Source organism: Pelodiscus sinensis, chromosome 1 (genome assembly GCF_049634645.1).
Source record: "Pelodiscus sinensis isolate JC-2024 chromosome 1, ASM4963464v1, whole genome shotgun sequence".
NCBI lineage: Eukaryota > Metazoa > Chordata > Testudines > Trionychidae > Pelodiscus > Pelodiscus sinensis.
The window spans coordinates 215,887,744-215,910,842 of NC_134711.1; the positions used below are offsets into that span (position 1 = coordinate 215,887,744).

Genomic DNA, 23,099 nt, shown 5'->3' on the forward strand with positions numbered 1-23,099 from the left:
TTGTAAACTCTAGGGCTATGTCTACACTGCAGGCTTTTTGCGCAAGAACTGTTTTGTGCAAGGGTTCTTGTGCAATAGGTCTTGTGCAAGAGCATGTCCACACTGCCACGTGCTTTTGCGCAAGAGTGTCCATGGCAGTGTGGACACTCTCTTACGCAAGAAAGCTCTGATGGACATTTTAGCCATAGGCATTTCTTGTGCAAGAAACCTCTGCTGCCCATCCACACTGCCTTCTTGCACAAGAGGGCTTAGTCCTCGTGGGGAAATGAATAACTTTTGCCCAAGAAGCCCTCTGTTCTGACGCCTTACTGTAAATTTACTTGTGCAAGAACATGCATGCAGTGTAGATGCTCCACAAATTTTTGCACAAGAACAGACATTCTTTAGCAAAAAGCCAGCAGTGTAGATGTAGCCTAGCTGTTTATATTTCTATGGATCTTCCTTTCCAGAGCACACAGAAGCCTATCTTTGCCCTATATCAAATGTGGTGCTTGTTGGCTCTCATACAGAAGCACAACATAATGGAGTTTGCTTTGGGATTTATCCATGATATGGCATATTATGTTATCTACTTAGATATTCTTTGAAGTGAGATGGCCTGGCTCTTGGAATGGCCAACTACAGCCAGAAACAAATGAGCAGACGGCCTCATGGTTTGAGCCTTTTGACATAAGAGTCTGGAAATATCCAGTGTATGTAATTTCAGTTCTCCCAATGTAGTGCAGGGCTCCAGGAAGAAAACCCGTCTGATGATAGGCTGATTTAGGTAGAATCCTGAGACCACGTTGGGGATGAACGTGGGTGAAGTTTTAGCACTGATTCGGTGAAAGGTCATGTTGGAAGGGCCAGCATCTAAGTGTTTAAAGCTTATTCAGTCTCCTGGCCAAAGAGTTATCAACTAGGAAGTCAGTGTTCAGCTTGAGATGAAGTAAAGAGCATTCTGAAAGGGATTTGAATGGAGGCCTGTGTGTCTCAAGAGGGTGATGCAGAGGTCCTAGGAGCAGGATTCTCTGACTAGTGGTATGTATGTAACAGACTGTTGAAGAATTTGAATGCTACCAGTGAGTGAAGATGGAGTGTGTCTGCACTGATGGATGGCATCCTAAGATCACTGCATATTTGAAAGAGCAGAATGATTTGCCAGAGAGTTACAGATGCAGCAAGTAGTCACGGATCCATGGTATCAAAGCACATCTGGATCTGAGGTGCCCAAATTGAGAATCTCATCCATTTGGTGAATGTCTTCCTGCTCTAGAGCAGTTCCTGTCCATGATTCTTGATGAGCCAACACCTAGGCTGCCAGGTGTAGAGTTTGGATGGGGGATCGTAGTGCTGCAAGATCAGCTCTGTAGAGTGAGAACATTGCAGAGAGCTGTCAAACAGATATCTGCATCAGGTCTGTCAGCCAAAATTGCCTTAGGCAGATGGAGCTACAAGAGAAATCTCCATGTTAGAAATCATCCTAAGGATAGGGAAATCATATTGTTAAGGTGTAACGGAGGTGTGGACTCCACTGCAGAAGGAAGGTGCTAGGTAATAAGCTTTTTATTATACACTCTGTGGTATAATAAAGTAATATATAATATATAATAATATCATAATAATTCTGGCAGTTGGCATTAACTTTGGTGGGCAAACAGCCTGTCCTGGAAATCCTCAGCCTTGGAATAGTGGTTTTATGAGAGAGATCTAAGGACCACTTGTGAGAAGTCTCCGATTGCCTGGTCAGGAAGTCCGCCAGGTTGTTGCTGACTCCTGGGAGGAAAGAACTATCCTGTGTGGTGGGACTATGCCAGGGCTTGATGGCTTCCAGAGAGAGGAGAGATGGATGTACATCTCCATGCTGATTTATGTACGTGCACTATGGATGTCTTGTCTGTCAGGATCTGCACTATGGGATTTTGAAGATGAGGCATGCTAGCCTGATGTCTGTGAACTTCAAATCTCCTGGGGACCAGATCTGTTGCAATTTCTGATGGCCCAGGTGGATTACCAACCTGTGCCTGATGCATTTGTAATTAAAAGCATTGACTGGGAGAAAGCAGAGAACAGAACACCTTCCACACACATTCTTGGGTTCCTTCCACCATTTCAGTTCTGCAATGATGTGAGGCGAAACCAAACCCTTCTTGCTCCTTTTGTGGTTCAAAAAGGAACAGATTTGGGGTAGTCTCAGGTGAGGTCTGCAATTGAAGTCATGTATGAGCATGCTAACTTATGACCTAGCATCCCTAGACACTGGATATTTCCAGAATCTTATGTCAACAGGCCCAAACCATTGAGACTGTCTGATCTTTTATTTCTGGCTGAAGAGACACCATATCCATCTTTGACAGGAATCAACTCATATAATAGGACATGCAGGGTTTGGAGTACACTATGAAGCATGATGGCTGCCTCAAAGAGTCTCGACTCCTATACAAGGGTCTTGCTAGTAATGCCTTAATGAATAGTGAAGGAATATTTGTTCACAAAATTGGTAAAAAAATATTTTAAAGACTTTATGGGTAGTAATTAGTTAGATGTTTGCCAAGTTCCAGCTGGTTGCCATGAGCAGTAAAAGAATTGAAGGGGGTTGACCTTGTATAAGTGAACAAGGAGCAGAGGGTGTATGTGCAGTCCTGACAGATGCATCTAGTCAAAAAAATTTGTTTGGGTATGTACAAAGTATGCACTGGCATATCTACAAAGAAAAAGTCATCTATGTGTTTAATTTTTAGTATTTTACGAACACCTTTCATACTTGGAAGTAAAGATACTTTCCTCTAGCCCACAAGGTATCCTGATGATGAATTTGCCCATGGTCCTGACACAAGAAATATCTCTTAACCTTTAAAAAAAATATCAACAACAAATATCCAGATAGGAACTTAGGAAAATGACCTTATAACAGATACATGATGTTGCATGTAGTTCAATGGAAGGTAACTAAAAGATTATGAAACATTCTTCTAAATATTAAAGAAAAGGTGGTAAGTGATGATTTAGAAGATATGTTTAGCAAAGGCACGGCTGAACCATTAGTATGATAAACTGTATTTTAATTATATGTAAAAATACCCATGGGCAATTTAAAGCTGTTGGTTTTCAAAGTCATAAATAACCATAGATTCATTTACTGACTGTCTGTATAAATTTTGAAAATGTTAAAGGTCATTTAATTGGAACAGTGTCCCCTGTCTTCAAGGAAAACAGTAAAAGCCTGTTTGGAAGCATGATATGGCATAAGAAAGTGGTCATCAGTTAGGTTGGGACAACCAAAGGGGAAAAAAATAGAAATTAACAGTATTTTTTATGACTATGCTTCTGGGATTGTCAAATAGACTTCTCTTATATGGAAAAAACATACTACTATATTTACAGCAGTCATCTAAATCAGCAGCATCTTTACAGAGGAATGAAGCGGTTTGAAATGTTGCTTTAAAATATTGTGGTACTTTTTAAAATATGGGACGATTACCACATATTAAGGAGTCTCATGTGGTGATGCTGTGGGCAAGCTAAAATGCAGTGTATCTTTGATGTGTAGTTTTACCCTAAATAATCTCCATGGAAAATGTGAAGCTGTAGCAGTGATGAAAAAATATAGGACATACCAGCACATGGGAGAGATTCTGGAAGAAAGGGGAAAGAAATGGGATAATCACTGGAAAATTTAGACACAACAGGAAACAACTGCTCCAGATGAAATCAGAATCACTGCCCATTAGCTCTCAGCTATTCCACATAATGACTAAAGCATAATGCAGGTAACAGAAGTGGCTTTATTCCTCCTTAATACAAGTGTCTACCTGTGGACACTCAAACTCACCCACCAACACAATCTGCATCTCTGGTGCATGAATATTCATCGGGGAGAGGGGAAGAGTGAGGCAATCTCTCACTGCTAGGCCTTTACTCCCCTCTGGCAATGGGAATGGAAGCAGCAAGAATTTATGGCCTGATTTCCTGTCTTCTACTTATATAGTACTCCTCTTGCTAGGAGGCTCTTGCTGTAAACCAGAAGGCTAGTGCTAAAACACAGCCTCATCTGCAATGGTGGACCCCACTATATTTAAGGTTGACTTCCAGCTTTCATCCTGAGCTTTCTCCTGGCCCCGCCCTTCGCAGTTTAATTGCAAGTCTTTTCAAACAAATTCCTTTTGGTCTGAAATATGCTGTGTTTGGACACAGCTTGAGTTTTCTTGGAAAGTATGAGCAAAATTGGTTCAGCTGTTGACTTATGTCAGAAGAAAAAAACTCAAACAAACCACTTTCCTCCTATGTTCCAAGTGGAATTTTTGCACTCACATAACTCAAAATCAGCTCAAGATAAAAACATCAAACTCACTTTGTTTGGTTGTTCCCAGTGAGACTTAAAATGCCAGCCCACATCTGAAGAAAACTGGATCTGTAGCTCTCAACATAATGTGCAAAGTCAGCACGTTCATACACTGATTTTTAGAATTAAACTATTTGTTTTTTTCAGCTAGTGTTTCATAAGCTTCTTTAATAAAGAATGTCTCACAGTTTAACTTTTGTTTGATTCAGGGAATAGAGTCCTGGTGTAGCACTAACTTTCTCTCTTTTGTCTGTTAAAGAAAACAGGTAAATTTAAGTAAACAAAATACGGCAAAGATACAATGCTGTGGTAACATTAGATTTCAGAATTTAGGATTTCCAACACACAATTAGCTCTTGCATAATTCACATATATTAATTTCTATTCTTGCTTTCTTCGTTAAAACTTATCCTTGTGCCATTACTGTTTCAAAGAAACCACACATTTCAGAAGAGCTTTTGAGCTCCTGATTGCTCACTGATGTATATTGCTCTTAAGGTGATACTCCAGTGGGTTTTCTCTGCAAAGCTACCTCATATTGCATGGAATCCTCAAGATAAAAATTCAGTCACATGGGCTGATCCCAGTGGACAAGTTCACATGGCAAATCTCTGTACCATGAATAGAGAAACTCTGTTCCAACATTTTTAGCTAGGAACCCTTCAGTAAATTAACACAAAATATATTGCTTGATCCCTCCCTTACCTATAGGATCTTTTTGAGTGCACCCTGCCTATTTCATAGGAGTGTTTCTTTGTATTCTTATGATCGATTCCCCAATGTCAATACCCATCAACCTGCAGTCAAAAAAATTCAGCTAGGAGTTGGTCAATGTCATTACTGAATGAGTTCTAAGCATTGTTTTTTAGCTAAGTAAGATAACGTCTGCCCTACTGAAGCCACCGCTTCTGTCTTTGAACTGAGCTCAGGGCTTCCATCCAGCTTTTATCCAAATGAGCAAACATTTGCATTCCACATTCTCATATGAGTCCCCTACAAGATAAATACCTGAAAGCCAGGAAGGACACAAAATGCAAAGTGGGGTTTGAGGAGGCAAGGGTTCTGGTTGACTCCCTTTGTCGAATTAGATTTTGATATGATCCCTCAACAGAACAAGTTGAGGAAGCACCAGCACATTACTGAGAGCTAGAATGACCCCCAAACAAGGATTTCAACAAAATTATCCTTTTTTAAGCCCTTCAAAATAAAGAGCACAGTTGAACTCAGGCAGTAAACATTTCTATGAAAGAGAGGGACTAATGGATACAGTCCCAAAGAAAGTATTTCAGATTTAACAGAGACATGTGTTCTGGTGTAGCCCAAGGTCCAGTGTGTTTCCGAAGCAGCAGCAGCAGCTGCAGCTGCCATGGGAACTACAAGTTGTGGACTACAAATGGCAAGCGTATTGGGACAGCTTCCTAGTCCCTGGGAGGAAGTTCCCCTCTGTTCTTGAAGCAAGAAACTTCAACAGTGGCTGAGGCTGGGAGCACAAAACAAGCAAACAGAGAGGAGGCTGTTGGACTGAAATGCAGCTCTGTGTTTCTTTACAGAACAAAGCTTTGTTCTTGGCAGTTTGCCTGAATGGGACTGGCCTGAGGTAAATACACACTGACACACAATGTACACAGGGGAGTCTCAGGCCTGGTTTCCCACAGTTGTGTAGAAATATACAAGGAGGACTAGAGGCTATGTCTAGACAGCAGAGTGTTTCCGAGATACAAGAGGAACGTGTCCACTTTTTTGGAAGTTTCCGAAAAAGCGGGCACGTTGTTTCAGCATCCCTGTATTCCTCTAGGTGAGAGGAATAAAGGATGTTCCGAAAGAGGAGGTTTTTTCCACAATTTGTCCCCATGTAGATGGGCCAAATTTCAGAAAAGCTTCTTCTGAAAAAAAAGTGGAAAAAGATAACGCAAATTGCGGTTTGCAATTTGTACGTCTTTTTCTGAAAAAAACCCTGCAGTCTAGACATAGCCTCTATCTTGGAGAGCCTCCTACAAGGACAGTGAACAGAAGAGAGGAGGTGCTACACTGGTCAAGAAACATGTCTTTGGACAACACATAGATAGAGCTTCATATCAGTGTTAAAGCAATTGCATTTCAGTGACTTTTTAAAAAGTAAATGTTAACCCCTCGTAGTTGTGGAAAAAAGCTTGAATATGTGTCCACTGAAAATCCAGAAGCACCTTCCCTGCACCCCCCGACAGGGCTGAATGGGATGTAGGAGCCCTAGTTTCTATTTCTGGATCTCTCACTAGCTTACCGTACGCAGGATGTGGAGGTGCAAAATGGGGCAATTGCCCCAGGGGCCAGCAATTCTAAAGGGCCTCGGGCTCCCAGCCACCACTGCCCCAGGCCCTTTAGAATCACCAGCAGAGCACGGTGCGGTGTGCTCCAGCCAGCTCTGCAGGCCAGCTGGTGGAGAGGGCTGTGCCGTCTGGGCAGTCCGAGGGGCTGACTGTCCGCACTGCCCAGGTGCCCGGCAATCCTGTCAGCTCCCTTGGTTGTATGACCTCAGGCAAGTCACTTCACCTTCTATTGGGATTGAGACTCATGATTTTCGAATGCTTAGGGATGACACCAACCATTAGCTCACATACGGGTCACTGGCCACCACACCCAGACTCCATCCTCCAAAGCCTTTAATCCAGCCCACCCCTTCACATGGAGCAGTGCCACAAACAGCTCCCTGCTCCCTGGGGCTCTCTGCTCTGTGGAGCAGGGGGAAGAGAGGCTTCACACACTGCCCCCGCCCCCAACCAAATCTCTCAGCTCCCATTGGCCAGTTTACTGGGAGGCGGGGCAGCACAGATCAACACATGGAGTGGTCTAGGGCTGCTAGCAAGCCTAGAAGCTTGCCTGAGAGTGTTCTTGGCCAGGAGTTGCTTAGGTCAACTCCTCCTGGCCAGAGCGTGCCTCTGGTATGCCTTCCCTCCCAGACTCCAACTCCCTCCCAGACCCTGTATCTCCTCCTATCCCACTCCCCCAAACCAGAATCCTCTCCTGAGCCCATATCCCCTCCTGGAGCCTGCATCCCAATCGCCTGCCCCAGATCATAACCTCCTCCTTTACCCAAACTCCCTCTCCGACACCCCCACTCTCTCTTGCATCCCAGTCCCCTACCCCAAGCTCCCTTCTGTACCCAGCCTCCATCCCAGACTCCTTACTCCATCCATAAAACAGTGTGGCCCTTGACCACGTACCAAAATCTTGCTGTGGCCCCCATCAAAAATTATTGCCCACCTCTGCTCTGGGATATTACCCTCCAGGTTTCCCTTTTTCTATAAGTTCCTTATCTGCAAGCAGGAGGAGCCTTCCTTTGTGAAGCACTTGTAGTTCAAGAGATCAGAATTTCTATATACAATCTGAAAATCATCATATGGATGTTTTGCCAAGATCTAGAAGTTTTGTATTAGCCACAAGTCATTTTCCAGTCTGCATTCCAGAAACACAGGTATTGGTGTAATGCTGACAGGCAGAACCGAACCAGGGACACTGGAGCTTAGTGAATGAGCCTCTATCACTTGAGCTAAAAACTAGCTGGCTCTCAGCTCAGGCTGAAGAGCGGACTCATTATTTTTGTCTCTGTAATTAGTCTAGGTTTCAGTCGGCAGGAGAGTATACCACAGCTAAATGGTGGGGGTGGGGGAAGTGCTGCCGTACCCTCTGGTTCAAAGTGGGTTTCATTATATAGAGCATTTATCATTTCATTCAAAGGCTCTCGCTATACAAATTGTTCCAGTACTCCAGTCTACAAACGTTACATTTGATAATCAATGGGTTTTTTAAAAAAAATTAAAATGAAAAATGATTGGTGTCTGAATCTATAGCATGATGCATTTTCATGAACACCAATGCACTTATGGGCACCCTGCACAGCAGCAGCATAATCTAAGTAAATGGAAAGTGGAGCTTAAGGGCAATATTCTGCTTGTGTTGTGCATCCAAGACATCTGCATGGCCATTGGGATAATGTGCTTAGTCTGGCATCTTATCGTTTTGCTGGATGGAAAATATCTGACTCAGCCTTGAGAGCTTTTGTTCCCACCCGGTTTCATCAGTGAATTCCAACATTATCACTGGAAAAATAAATTAATGTTTCCCTTAAAAATCAGAGCTGAAGTCCTTGTGCATTTTGCACACAGGCAAAAAGCCACACCAGTGGGAGCCAAGCACTACAGTGTATTTTAAACAGAAGCATATTAGCACAGTTTAAACCTGAAAGACAATTCACATGACTCTCCTGCTGAGAATTCAAGGTGGGTTGAAGGGATACATCCAGTATTGAAGGCAACAGAATACAGCCCTGAATGCAACTTCATTAATATGGCAAGTGGAAATGTGTTTATATAGCTTTCAGTGCCTAAGTGCTGAAAAATGAAAGTTCTCTGGGGCTGCTTTTCTCTACCAGATTTGATTTTGTCTGAAATGTTCTTTTGTAGGCTCATAGAGCTGAAGTCTCTAAGACACGTTAGACTTACGTGGCTCTTAATGCTTTCTGGTATTATGATAGATTTTAACCATTAGTGATAGGAGTATGTACCCATTCAGCTTCTTCCTTTTCTAGTATGTACAACACATTTAAGGCATCAGACACAACCAGACTTCCCTGCCAGGGACAGACATATGTAGGCATGCACACAAACACACATAGCATGGCATATTTTTTTTGCATTTTCAATGTCGGGAAAATATGTATGAAAAAATAAAGGAAATTTCAAGAATCAAAAAACTTCCTGCATAATATGACCAATAATTCATTTGACCACCTTCCTGTTTTTGCTGCTGCTGCTGCTGAGTCATCATCCATCCAGACAATTATTCATCAAAGTTCTTACAAATGAGTGAAAGCAAGATACATTTTCTTTTTTGACTGTCATGCTCAGAAGGGATTTTGATGTCTTGCCTCCTAAAATTCAGTTTTTGCCATTATTTTTACTAGCAACAAAATCAATTTTTAAAATGAACTAGAGAATAACAGAGAAGCAAACATTTCTCCAAATGATTTATCTTCATGTATTTGCTCCATGTGTGTTTATATTGCAGCAGAAGCGGGGAAAAAAAATAGGAATTTGAAGTTATGCCCTATTACCACTTTAATTATGACTTGAATCATTCAGGTTATATGACTAAGACTTTGTTCTAAATAGCAAGAGGCTGCTTGCAGTTTCAAGCTCCCTTCCCCCTCCTTCCTGAATAATCTTCATAGCTTATATCGAATGACAAAATCCTTGCAAACAAAAACCATCTGACACCATGCAAATCAATGATGCAAGAAACCTGCTGGACTAGGCCCTTAAAAATAGTCAGCAAACAATTAGACCATTGAGACCTGCTAACTCCTACTCCAATTAATCTTATTATTTAAAAGACTCGAGACATTTTATCTTTATACTAATTTGTTTTATATGTGTGAGGAAAGAACGGAGAACATAACCAAGACAATATTGCTATGCCTCTCAGTACTGATCTACGCTGATGGCTGCTAATGTAAATATATAATGTGGCACTTACAAGAAAGGCCCGTATTAGGATACAGGTCCCATATCAGGACAATGGGTCTTCTGCTTTAAAGCTCCATCTGGCAGCACTGCTGCTAGAGATGTCAGCTGGAAGAGCTGTAAAGTGCAAGGAAGCAGCCCTTGTACCTGAAAATCCTCTGCTTGCACAGAAACTGCTCTGCTCGGTTTTCTAGGGCAAGGTCTGCCTAACAGAGGGTGAGCTCTAGGATGACCACACAGAAAGATACTGGCAAATTAGGTTTTGGAGAATCTCTCTTACCTGCAAAGCAACATCATTTAGCTCAGTCCCACAGATTTTGATAGCATCCTTTCGTTACCGGTGTGGCTGCAAAAGCAATGATGTCATGGGGAGGAAGCAGCTACAGTCATGTGACTGCATCCTCCCTGTGTAGGGTATCAGCTGGGGGAGGGGGGCGGAAGAGCGAGGGAGAGAGAGAGCTTGTAATCCTGCAGGAATCAGTTGAGGCAGTGAAAGCTCGATTACCCTTTTCCACACACACGTTGTGACTTAAAAAGCTCTGACAGTCAAAATGGATGGCAAGCTATTTCACACCCAGGTTCCTTTTCTAATTACTCAGTCATAACAGCAATAATAAATCCTTGTTAATGAAAAAAGCTAATTTATTATGAACTCATGTGTCCATATATTATGAGTGATATTGCTGTTTATTTTACAGCAGTGCCCCAATGCCTCATTACATATTTCATAAAGATGAAAAGTTACTATTCACAGTAGTTTGAAAATGGTACAAACCATAATTTCATAATCTTTCGTAATCCTGACATTCCTGCTTCTCAAAATTTACTGCTGTCCAAGTCTATCAAAAAATGCAGCTGCAAACAAAACAAAACCCACACAATTTTAAATTGCTAATTCACACCTTCTTTGACCCCTTTATCGTCTGCAACATGTTATAGCTCCCTATCCTTACCTCCAAAGTTCAGTCCCTCTGTCCATCTCTGTTCCCATGGTTAGCCACACATTTTTGTATCCTTCTCTTACTCATCTTTCTCCTCTCTCTTCCATGCTGCTCCTGGTTCTTGAAATCATTCTTTTCCTATATGCCACATGATTATCTTCTTAAATTCCATTAAATCTTTCACCAACAATCAACTTAAAATATATTAAACAGCATTAGAAAACCCAAACCAATCCTCCCTCCCCTCCCTATAACTCAGAATCTTCAGTTGTCAGGGTGGTCAAACACTGGAATAAATTGCCCAAGGAATCTCCATGTGTGGAGATATTTAAGAGTAGGTTTGAGAAACGTCTATCAGGGATGGTCTAGTCTAGACAGTATTGAGTCCTGCCATGAGGGCAGGGGACTGGACTCAATGACCTCTCGAGGTCCCTTCCAGTCCTAGTATTCTATGATTCTATGATTGCTGTGACTTTCAAATCATTGGTCATCTAACATGTCACATCTCAAATCATTCTCTAAGGACAAATTCCAGCTGAGTTTTACTCTAATCACAGTACCATTCTGAGCACATTGGCAGTTCTCTAGTTCTAAAGAAATGTTTTATTTGTAAGAATTCTGTATGTCTCTAGATTTGTTGTTCACAGTGAAACTTTATAAATTATGCTATCTTAACAATTGTTTAGAAGCATGTTACCAAATTTTATGAATATATTCTATTACAGCATTATACTTATATTATTCATCCTCCCTTATTTGAATATACGTATGCTTTAGTCTTAATGATCTTCAATTAAGACTTTGACAATACCAAACAGGAGAGTAAGCACAACAAAGTTTAGGGTGTTTTAAGTACTGCAGTTTCATTAACATTTTCTCTTGGCATCCTCCATAATTCTCTCACTCAGGCCATGTCTAGACTGCAGGTTTCTTTCAGAAGAAGCTTTTCCAGAAGAGATCTTCTGAAAAAACTTCTTCCGAAAGAGAGCATCCACACTGCAACAACACATTGAAAAAGCAATGTTTTTTTGAAAGATAACCTCCATTCAGTGTGGATGCTATCTTGAATTTCAGCTGTGATTACTATGGACGGAGTGGCCACCAGCGCACCTGTATTTTTTCCTCTTCTTTTGAAAACTCCCTCTTCCCTGTCCACATGTGCCTTTTTCCTAAAGGGATCTTTTGGAAAATAGCTTCTTCCTTGTAGAATGAGGATTACCTATGCTGGAAAAACTCCTCTGTTCTTTCGATTTTCTTTCAGAAGAAAGTATGGACGTAATTTAAGTTTTTTTAGAAAAACGGCAATTTTTCCGAAAAAAACTCTATAGTGTAGTGTAGACATTCTCTCACTTGGAATACCCATTTCTAATTGGTGTTCAAGTCCACTAGTTACTTCATGTTCAAAGCCTTCCTAAAAATCAACTTATCTTGTGATACCGGTGTAAAATTAGCTATCTAACAATAGACAGGATAATCAATTAACAGGCTACAGAGTGGAGCACACAGATGGAGTCTATCCATACCCTTTTGGGTTCACAAAACAATTACGTATCCGTTCTTTTTGCTTTCATGTAGAACACTCGGGATAGGCCAAACAAATAATAAGCAGATCGATGCCCCATTGGACCAAACCCTCAGACACGGACTGCATAGCAGGTGTTACTGTAAGTAGGAAACTGGATTAGTGACTTCAGAATGGCTACACAACAGCTCAAAATCTGGGCCCTAGGTGGAAGGAAGTGCCTGTCTTCCCTGGTTTCCTATGCAAATCCTCTGACCAAAGTCCAAAGCAACAAAAATGATTAAAAGTTTAGAAAACATAAGCTATGACAGAAGATTGAAAGAATTGGATTTGTTTAGTCTGGAAAAGAGAAGACAGAGGGGACATGATAGCAGCTTTCAAATATCTAAAAGGGTGTTACAAGGAGAAGAGGAAAAATTAATCTGCTTAACATCTGAGAATAGGACAAGAAGCAATGGGCTTAAATACAGCAAGGAGGTTTAAGTTGAACATAAACAAAAACTTTCTAGGAATAAATTGCCTAGGGAGGTTGTGGAATCTCCATCACTTGGAGATATTTCAGAGCACGTTAGATAAACATCTGTCAGGGATGAGCTAAATGGTGCTTGGCCCTGCCGTGAGGGCAGGGGACTGAACTTGATGATCCTTCCAGTTCTAGGATTCTATGATTTATACCAACTTTGCACAAAGGATTAAAATGTAGTACTCTGTGTGGGTTTTCTCAAACTTTATCATTTTGTGAACTACACTTTGAGAGACTGGCTTATAGTCCACTTCCTGGCACAGAATCAGGCTGATCACCTCTCCCATTCTCATTCATAATCATGTAAGAGCTCTGTGCCAATTACAACAACTGCATGCATGGAAAAGTAGCATTCGGAAAATATTTAGGTTAGGACTTTAAGTGCTCAGAGTTGCATTAATTCTGCTCTGTGGAGGAGCAAGAGTAAAACTCGAATTGATTTTAATGGAAGCAGGAAGGCTGTTATTTCTTTCGAAAATCCCATCCTTGAGGTACCCGAAGTTTTCTTTAATTCAGTTTAGCAGTTCAAACTAATGAGAGCAAGCATCATGTGACCCATCGGCTCTTTATGGCCAGGGCTTGCCAAGTGGCGGTGAGCCCCGCTTGCCAGCTGCACGGAAGCTCACGCTGCGCATGCGCTGACCGTGCTGCGCGGCCCCGCCAGGCTAAAATCTACTCGCCACGGGCGAGTAGATTGCCTAATTTGTCAAGACCTGTTTATGGGTATGTCTACACTACGGGATAAGGTTGAATTAAGATAGGCAACTTCAGCTACATTAATTGTGTAGCTAAAGTCAAAGTACAGGCAGTCCCCGAATTACGCGGATCCGACTTACGTCGGATCCGCAGTTACGAACGGGGATTTTCTCGCCCCGGAGGACTGGAGCGGTGGGACACCTGGTCCCGCCGCCCGCCTCCTCCGGGGCGAGAAAAGCTGCTCCCCATCTCCCTGGTCTGCTGGGGGAGCCAGCAGACCAGGGAGACGTGGAACAAAGCGGCGGAGGACCCGGGCCGGACCCGTGGCGCTGATCTGGAAGCACCGCAGGTCTGGCCCCGGGTCCTCCGCCGCTTTGCTCAGCGTCTCCCTGGTCTGCTGGGGGGAGGGAGGGGAGACGCAGCTAGTGCCCCCCCCCCCCCCCCCCAGCAGACCAGGGAGATGTGGAGCAAAGCCCGGGGCCTGTGGTAGAGCAGGTGGGGCACTGCCGGTTGGTCCCGCAGCACCGCTCCTTGGCGCTACTGGACCAACCCGGCAGCACCCCAGCTGCTCTGCCCCAGGAGTCCTGATTCAGCCGCTGCTGATCAGTTTCAGCAGTGACTGAATCAGGATGCCTGGGGCAGAGCAGCTGGGGTGCTGCTGGGTTGGTCCAGTAGCGCCAAGGAGCGGTCGCGCTACTGGACCAACCTAGCAGTACCCGAGCTGCTCTGCCCCAGGCGTCCCCAAGTCAGCCACTGCTGAAACTGACCAGCGGCTGACTACAGGAAGCCCGAGGCAGAGTTGCTCTGCCCCGGGCTTCCTGGAATCAGCTGCTGATCATTTTCAGCAGCAGCTGATTTGGGGACGCCTGGGGTTCTTAAGTTGAATCTGTATGTAAGTCGGAACTGGTGTCCAGATTCAGCTGCTGTTGAAACTGATCAGTTTCAGCAGCGGCTGAATCTGGATGCCAGTTCCGACTTACATACAGATTCAACTTAAGAACAAACCTACAGTCCCTATCTTGTACGTAACCCAGGGACTGCCTGTACCTTAACTCAATTTTTGGTGCTGATGACACTGCAGGAAGTCAAAGGGAGAACTCCTCATAGGAGCAGGTTTACCAGCATCAACTGGAATGCCCTTCTCAGTTCAAATTAGCATGTCTTCACTGGACCCACTAATTTGAACACTGGAAGATCGACAGCATCTTCTCTGTAGTGCAGACATACCCTACAGTGCCACAGCTAAGAAAATATCTATTAACATGCACATAATCCTATACCATAACCCAGGCCATAAACCAGGGAGTGAAGGCTGCAGTCAAATGAGCATAAACCAAAGGCTCTCTTTTTAGTATACAGGAGCTTTTAAATTAATAGACTGATTTCTTCTCTGCTTCTGTATTATTCTCACTGAAGTCACCCCCATTTTTTGCCTATCACATCTGATGTGTATTTTTAACAAGGCAGACTCATTACTAATATGTTGAAGGATTTAAGAGGCAGAATATTTAATTCACCATAGAAAAAATAAAATTCTACCAAATAGTTACTTCTGTAGGTTACAACAACTTATGCTGCTAAAATATCTCATTAAAGCTTTTAATGCCAGGAACACAGGCATTTTCCAGACTGCCAGCCAAATAAATGGTGTAAGGCACATAACTGAAGTTCATTGTTTCCAAATAGTTACAACACAATGCCTTTCAATACAATTCCTCATTATTTTCCAACCACTACTTTATGAAGTGGACCAAACAATCTGCTCAATTTACGGTCTCATATCAAATGGTAAAAAAATAAAAAAGCAGTAGTACTGTATATACAATGTTGGAAGGCGTGTGGGGGGGCGGGGGAAAGGAGAGGAAATGTACATTTTGTTTTCCTTAGTACAAAAGTTCTTGAGTATTTACAGCCTTCACCCTGTAGATGGAACTTTTAAAAATCTCACACAATATCTTCTAATTGTGGGGTTCCTCCACACTTCAAAAGTACATTGGGGTCACAATGAACATAGTCTTCCTCCGTGGGACAAAAGTTGGTATTTTATTATGCTCAGCAGGACCTATAGTTAATAACATACATAATCAGTTATGCCTTAAAAGTTTCCCCACCCGTTCTTTGGGTCAGGGGCTACTGACCCACAGAAAAATCAGTCTAGGGCCGCACAAGTGAGGAGTAACCCCCCCCCCCCCAATAAACAAACAAAAATCCCTCATTCCCCTCCCGGAGGCCAAGGAAGCCCAGACTCATAGATTTTGTATGCTCTAACCCCACAGGGAGGCTGGAACACCAGCATGGGTTCCCCAATTCTGGGGGTGGAGCTGACCCTTGGAGGGCAGATCCAGGCAAGCCGGGGGCCGGATGCAGACCCTTGGCGTGTGGTTCCCAGCCCCTGCCTTCGAAGAAACTTCTAATCTATGTATAATGCTTACCTTGAACTACCATCTTGCAATGTATCTATCATCATTTCAGTAAAGGACACACAGAACTTTGTTCTCATACCATGCTGCCAGTCTAACATATCCCCTTTAATTTCCTGATGGACCCTGATGGCAGCAAAGAGTGACGGTTAAAACTTCCAAAGCCTATTTCCCATAGACGATTTAAAAATAGTCTGGCTCTATTATACCCATAATGCCTTGTAAACAGCAAACTGAGAACAGCACATACATAGTCAGTGCTATAAATTCCCTCTGTGCTCGTGCTGCCCAGGATTACACAGATACAATGAGGACACCATGCTTCTGCAGCATAGCAAGCCACAGTCTTCCATGTGCACTGAACATTCACTTTCAAATTGAATGCATAGTCTTCTGAAGAAAATGCCCTAGTGTGGCTTAGTAATAAGTCAGTCAAGCTAGTAATGGATCCCCAAAATTAACTTGCACTATATATTTTCCTTGTTTGGAGCAACTTCCATCTAAAGAATTAAGGCCAGGTCTACGTGGGTGGAGAAAAATCAATGCAAGATGCACAATTCTAGCTACAACAACTGCATAGCTGGAATTGATGTAACCTTAAACCAATTTTCTAGGGTCAGCCCCACAGTGGGAGGGTGACGGGAGAAATGCTCCTGTCAACTTACCTTTCTCCTCACTACCGTGAAAAGCACCACAGTTGACAGGGGCATCGTTATCATTCAATTTAGCAGATCTTTACTCGATCTGCTAAATCAAACCCTGGAAGATGGATTGCTGGAGTCCTCTGTTAAGTGGAGACATGGCCATAGATGCTCAATAAGTTGTTAAAGTAGTACAAGTAGTAGTACTGTGAAGTTATCTGCAGATCACAAATTAAACCTTAATAAATCTTAAACAGTGTTTTCTCTACAGAGAAGTTGTTCATCATAATATAAACATAGCAAATAAGCTCAGAAAGGACTTAACCCTGAGCCTCTGATGCAAATTTTAACTTGTTTTCAAGGGGAGGTATTAGTGCTAAGAATTCAAGACACTGTTCCCATATTCAGCACTCTGTATCCATTGCTAACCTTCACGGTAGTCTTTCTGGACTGTTTGGTTTCACAAGCTCCCTAACTTTTACTATTAGACGAAAGTTTATTATAGTGATGTCATCTAAATAATGCTGAACAACCCACAAAATTGCTTTATAAAGGTATTATTGTAATGACCTGTATGTAAATTATTTAAAAAACATTGTGGTACATAACAAGGCTCTAGTTGTATTTATAGTAAATTATTTTATTCTGTAGAAGGAATACTTTCCAAATAATACAAATGACACAATCATACAAAACTGTGACAACACGAGATGAATACTGATTATTATAACTCATTACCACATCAAAAAAGTACTCATTACAGTAGTCAATCTTGAATTCATTTAACATTCTGGTGATACTGGTCAGTAGTCACCATTAAAAAAACAAAAAACAAAAACAAAACAATAAACAGGAACATTTGCCATTAGATACTGTGCTGTTATTTCCTAATCCAAGTATATGACAAGTCCGTGACATCTCAGATATCACAGTGCGTACCTGCTGGTAAATACTGCCTTTTTTTAATGGCACTCACAATAAAGGAGACTGATCTATTCCCTCTCACTTACTGGGACATTCAGGTAATGAGCACCAAAAGAGTTGCTATTCTGACTTTCATCCCAACACTGACAATTCTTTCAAATGGTTTTTAGTTATTTATTTGAATAAGTGTTTGTTTATTTTTGTTTGCTTATATGCTGTGTAATACCAATACCAATGCCAAGAAAAGAAGCTTGATAAAGTCAAATATTCTTCATCTTCACATCCAGTTTTCTTGACAAATTTTCATGCCAGATTGGATGAATAGGAAGCTTACAAACACTCTGTCAGGTAAAAAGGAATATACTTTAAAAACATAAATGTCTTTATTACTAATATTCAATTATGAATCTGTTTGGGTTTTTAATATAATATACATTTGATATTTATAGTCTGCGTACTTTCTTCCTCAGCTTGAACAATGAAAATAGACTTAGTTTAACTCAGGTTCTCACATTCTTACATAATGCTAGAATGTATGATCGCTAACACGGCAGGGAATGTTTACTTGTTTATAAAAATAATGAAAACATTTCTACTGGTCAGAGATTTTGTAGGTTGGTGGGATTTTGTAGGTATATAAGTCTTGTGTGGGGTCCCCTTCTCATTAGGTAATGCACATTAGAAAATACTAGAAACTGTCTATAGTAGCTTAGTAAGAAGTATTTTTACATACTTGCAAAATGCAAGGACAGAAAACTGGCATTATCGGGAATTTAGGGTGACAGTCTTATGTTAAAGCACATGGTAACAAAATGCTCTTTGCTAAGTTGTAGTTGGCCCAGCTGCCAGCCAAGAGAGCTATATCTTCCAGAGATATAAGCCCTGTTTCTAAAAAGCTTCTCTATGCAGGAAAGCACTTACACATGTGCTTAACTCAAAGTACATGCTTAAAAAGATATTCATCCCTCTTTTGATAGGGATGCTTTCCAAAATATAGGACTCAAGTACTTTTCTAATGGGACCACAATCTTTAAAACTACTGAGATGCTATATTCCTTTACTGGTTTTAGAAATATGGTAAGTTCACCCCTCCCTGATTTCCATCTTCATTAAATCATAGCAAAACAAAAGACCTGCCACCCTCTTTGTTCCCCCCGTTAAAATTGAGAATCTACTTAAAAATATAAAGATATATTAAAATGCAACTGAAATGAGAACAATTAGTGCACAGTAAAAACATGCAAATGAGTTCTGCAATGTTGAATGTCATTTTTAATCTGTATTTAAAACACTGCAGGGGATAATATTTTCCTATAGCACGGGAAGTGCTAAAGAATACATTTACATTACAAGATACAGATAATAAAGCTGATAAAAGTGACAAATTTAGAACATAGTATTTTCATTTCAGGTATCAGAAACAAAACCAGCTCAAATGGTTCCATTCTACTGTATGACAAATACTGAGGAACAAAATTTCAGTCTTAAAATACATCTTAAAGTAGGTATTTTCCTTCAAGGAAAATGTGCTATAAATAAATTACAATACAGTGAATTTGCCTGAACTCACTTTGTTTCTGTCTTCCAGCCTTTAAATCAAATAAAACAGCATAAAAACTGTACACACTCTTAACAGGATAGTTGATCTTTTATAAAATAAGTTGTCTTCAGAGATGTCAATTTCACAACAAGGAAAAACCAAGCCTTGCTGCAGTCACTATTATAATATATATGTGTATGTGTGTGTATGTATAATATATTTATATTTTTTACTTTTACTTTTATGTTTTTATTTTTTACAAAAGATGTATATTAATAGCTTTTGCACAAAGTTTTAAAAGGAATTTAGCTAGTCAAATAATTTCATTAAAATGAAACAGATAAATACTTCATGTTCACAATGCAACATGTTACACATCATCAGCTGGTAGAGGAGGTATGTTAATTCTTGGTCTTGTAAAAAATGCTATCTTCTCTCTGCCATTGAAAAAAACAGATAAAAAGGTGGTCAAACAAATACACACACACACACATATAACACACACATATATACAGACTTTCATTTCAAGAAACTGAACGTCTTGCTATATTTTATTGAGCTCTTATTAAAGTCTTCAGATCAAATATTTATTGAGGTGTTTATAAACACAGTAAACTAGGCTCATATAGTATATATCTATAACACATGAACAAAGAAAACCATCTAGCTCTTTTATAGTACTTTTCATAAGTAGCTCTCAAAGTGATCATAGAATGAGTCTACTGTAGGGGTGGGCAATAATTTTTGACTGGGGGTCACTTCAGAAATTTCTGAAGTGGCCATGGGCCACCCTCAGGTTGAAGAGGTGGGGCTAGGACATTTCCATGCTTCCCCTCCCACAGACCCTGATTGATGTAGGAGTGAGGGAGTGCACAAAGTCTTTGCCCACCCCCAGAGAGAACCACCAGCAGTTTTGAACAGCTGGTAGTTCCCTGTAGGTACCCGGGCCTCTGATGTGGGAGAAGACTTTGCATGCTGCCCCTAAGTCAATCAGGGCCTGGAGAGGGGGAGCACATGAAGTCTCTCACTCCCCGCCCCCGCTCTGCAAGCAAGCTTCGCGCTTAGAGTCAACTGCCAGCTGAGCAGTGCTGAGACCTTTGCAGAGCTGAAGACTTCATGCGCACTGCCCTTCCCCAAGCTCTGATTGGCTTGGGGGCGAGCGGAGCAGCAGGGCCTCTGTGGGCTGGATCAACTCACTTGGTGGGCTGGATCTGTCTCACGGAGGCCCTTTTGTCCACCCCAGTGAAACAAAAAAGGAATACTACAGGCTGAACCCCTCCTGCACTCACGGGTTTATTCCGAATTTTGTAATCCTCATTTCACAAGGAACAACACCTATTTCAAAATAGTTATTTTGAAATAGGGCGTGTACACACAGTGCAGCTGAAGTTATTTCGAAATAACTGCCCTCCAAGCTTTCCACATGTGCCCTGGTGGCCACTCTGTCCACACTCATCAGACCTCTATAGTTCCCCTTCCCCTGTAGCCCTTAAAGCTACAGCTATAGGGGAAAAGGGCTTGTGGCACAAAGCAGGCCCAGCTTCCATTTTGTCACACAGCAGAGCCCTGACTGCTTTTGCTGCTGCCACAGCAGATCCCTGTGCCTCCTCCAAGCCCCCCATGGCTGCAAGGGAGCAGGCAGCTGTCATGATTATAAGGGTTAGCCAGCAGCCTGGGGATTAAGGGGTTAACTACACCTAGCCAGGAGGAGTGGCCAATAGGAATGTAGGTTGGACTTTCAAACTGGGACAAAGGAATTTGGGTTATTTTCCCTCCTTTGTCTCTCTGGGCGAGTCCTAGGCAGCTACAGAGAGGGACAAGCATGTCTCTCTATCGAAGAAACAATTCTCCACTTTCTGTAAGTAGGGTAAAGTTTAGGTAGTTTCGTTAGGCTTTATTGTTCTAAAGGTTGGGTATGGGATCTGATATCTGGCTTAAGCTTCTGTCTGCCTCTCCCTGAGGCCCCACAGAAACAAAGGAAAGAAAAAAAAAGAGGAAAAACTGCAAAGCTTGCAACTAAAAGAAAAACCTGCGTCCTTTTAAAAATCCTGGGTTCTCAAAATAATCCCACCATGTCATGGCTCCTTCCTCACTCTGGCATGATGAATGCAGAAGTGGGTGCCAGCAAGTGTACCCTAAAGCCTTATCTACCAGGCTTTGGTATAAAATTTCCCCCAAAATCTTAAAAACCTAGATTTTGGTAATAAAACTTCCGCTGCCACCACCCAAATATTAATAATGAGATTAGGGGAAAGATCATTTGGGAAATCTCGCCCCTATTATAAAAATCAGGACACACAAGTAACCAATGACAGCTTAATAAAAAGAAAGGAGAAACTTCTTTTATTACAATATTCCTGTTGCAAGCATAAGGATGAGATGGAAAGGTAACAAAATATACTCATGGAGGAATTTCACCATGGGCTAGAACTTAGTTAAAAAGAAAAGCCAAGCATCTCTTAAGCGGTGCCAGATATCAGATCCCATACCCAACCCTTAAAACAATAAAGCCTAATGAAACTACCTAAACTTTACCCTACTTACAGAAAGTGAAGAATGGTTTCTTGGAGAGAGACAGACAGGTTTGTCCCTCCCTGTAGCTGCAGAGGACTCACCCAGAGAGACAAAGGAGGGAAAAAAACCAAATTCCTTTGTCCTAGTTTGAAAGTCCTACCTACGTTCCTATTGGCCACTCCACCTGGCTAGGTGTAGTTAACCCCTTAATCCCCAGGCTGCTGGCTAACCCTCATAATCATGACAGCAGCCACATCCCAAGCCCCTGCCCAGGGGCAAAAGAGGAAGGTGCCCTTTCAGACTGACACAGAGATCCTGGATCTCATTGAGATCTGGAGGGAACACTCCAACATCCAAGATCTCTGTGCCAGATGGCGAAATGCGAGTTTTTCTGGCCAGATGGCTGACAGCCTGGTCTAGAGGGGGCACAGCCACACTCTGGACCAGGTACAAATAAAATAAAAGAATGAAATGAAAATAAAATAATTCTGGTAGGTCCATGCCAAAGACAGGGAAAAAGTTCCCAATCAGGCACGGCACCCCAGACGTACTGCTTCTTCACCCAGCTTGATGGCATCCTGGGAGGGTGACAGATCGCCTGTCGTCAGCTTCCCAGAGGGCATGGCTGTGGTGATGATGAGGAAGCCAGCACAGACACCATGCTCTCCAGCCAGGAGGTCTGCCTGTCCCTGGAGCTGGTACCCCCTCCCAGGAAGTCACCCAGGGCTCAGATGAGGCCAGGAAAAGCTCATCAGTTGAGTTGCATTACTTTCCCTGAACACACATGGGGGGGAGGGTGTGGGTGGCGAGGGGCTGCACGCTCTTTGCCTGAGGTTTTCGGCTTTCAGATCGCACAGTAGTAACCTGTGCATATAGGTGCACATGGAGTTCCAGCCCGGAGCAGAAAGCCGCAATGAGGCAGCCGCTCAGGAACCTTGTGCTCCTGTTCACAGGATTTCTGGAGAGGCCCGCTTTGCTCACAAGCCTGTGGTGGGACATCTCCCCACCACCAGCCACCACTGGGGAGGATGGGGTCACGGACACACACAGACGGTCCCGCACTTTTGGGGAAGCCTGCGCTCCCAGGCCAATGCAATGAGACAGAGGACACAGGTCTCTTGCCAGAGGAGCCTGCTGGAAGGGCCAGGGGCAGAAAGCAGAGGGGACCCAGAAGCAACTTCCCCATCAAGTGGCTTTAGCTGCCCACATACACCTCCCCCAAAACCCTCACTCCTCTCCTCCAAAAGGCAGGGATACAAGTCTTCTCCTTGTGGAACACTGCCACTGCTGGAGCCGGCGTGTGTCCAGCATGCAGGGAAGCCAAGCCGCCCCGTCATCTGCTTCCCACGCCTGCTTGTTCCCGGGGCAAAAGGCTAGCGAGGCTCCCCCCAGGACATCTATGCCCCTACAGGAAAGGGCCCATTGTCTAGGCCACAGATGGCCTTGCTCAAAGCACATCGCCTTTGACTTGAGACTTTTCGGTCTCGCTCAGACATGCGAGCTGGCTTCATGCATCCTGTCTCCTGGGATGACTGCTCTTCTCACTTTTCTTACAATTG

The 23,099-nt window shown here is 42.6% G+C and overlaps 1 protein-coding gene across 4 annotated transcripts in view; it reads right to left on the reverse strand.

Annotated features, from left to right (window-relative positions):
* WWC3 (WWC family member 3) overlaps positions 1-23,099 on the reverse strand; it is a 216,659-nt gene that overhangs the window by 8,291 nt on the left and 185,269 nt on the right. For 3 of the 4 annotated variants that reach the window (XM_075915044.1, XM_075915067.1, XM_075915035.1), the window contains exon 23: positions 17,182-19,463. The exons of the other annotated variant lie outside the window; for it this stretch is intronic. In XM_075915044.1, the coding sequence (XP_075771159.1) occupies positions 19,397-19,463 (67 nt within the window). In that variant the 3' untranslated portion in view covers positions 17,182-19,396. Of the gene's footprint in view, positions 1-17,181; positions 19,464-23,099 lie in introns of those variants that run through there. 4 annotated transcript variants of the gene reach the window in all.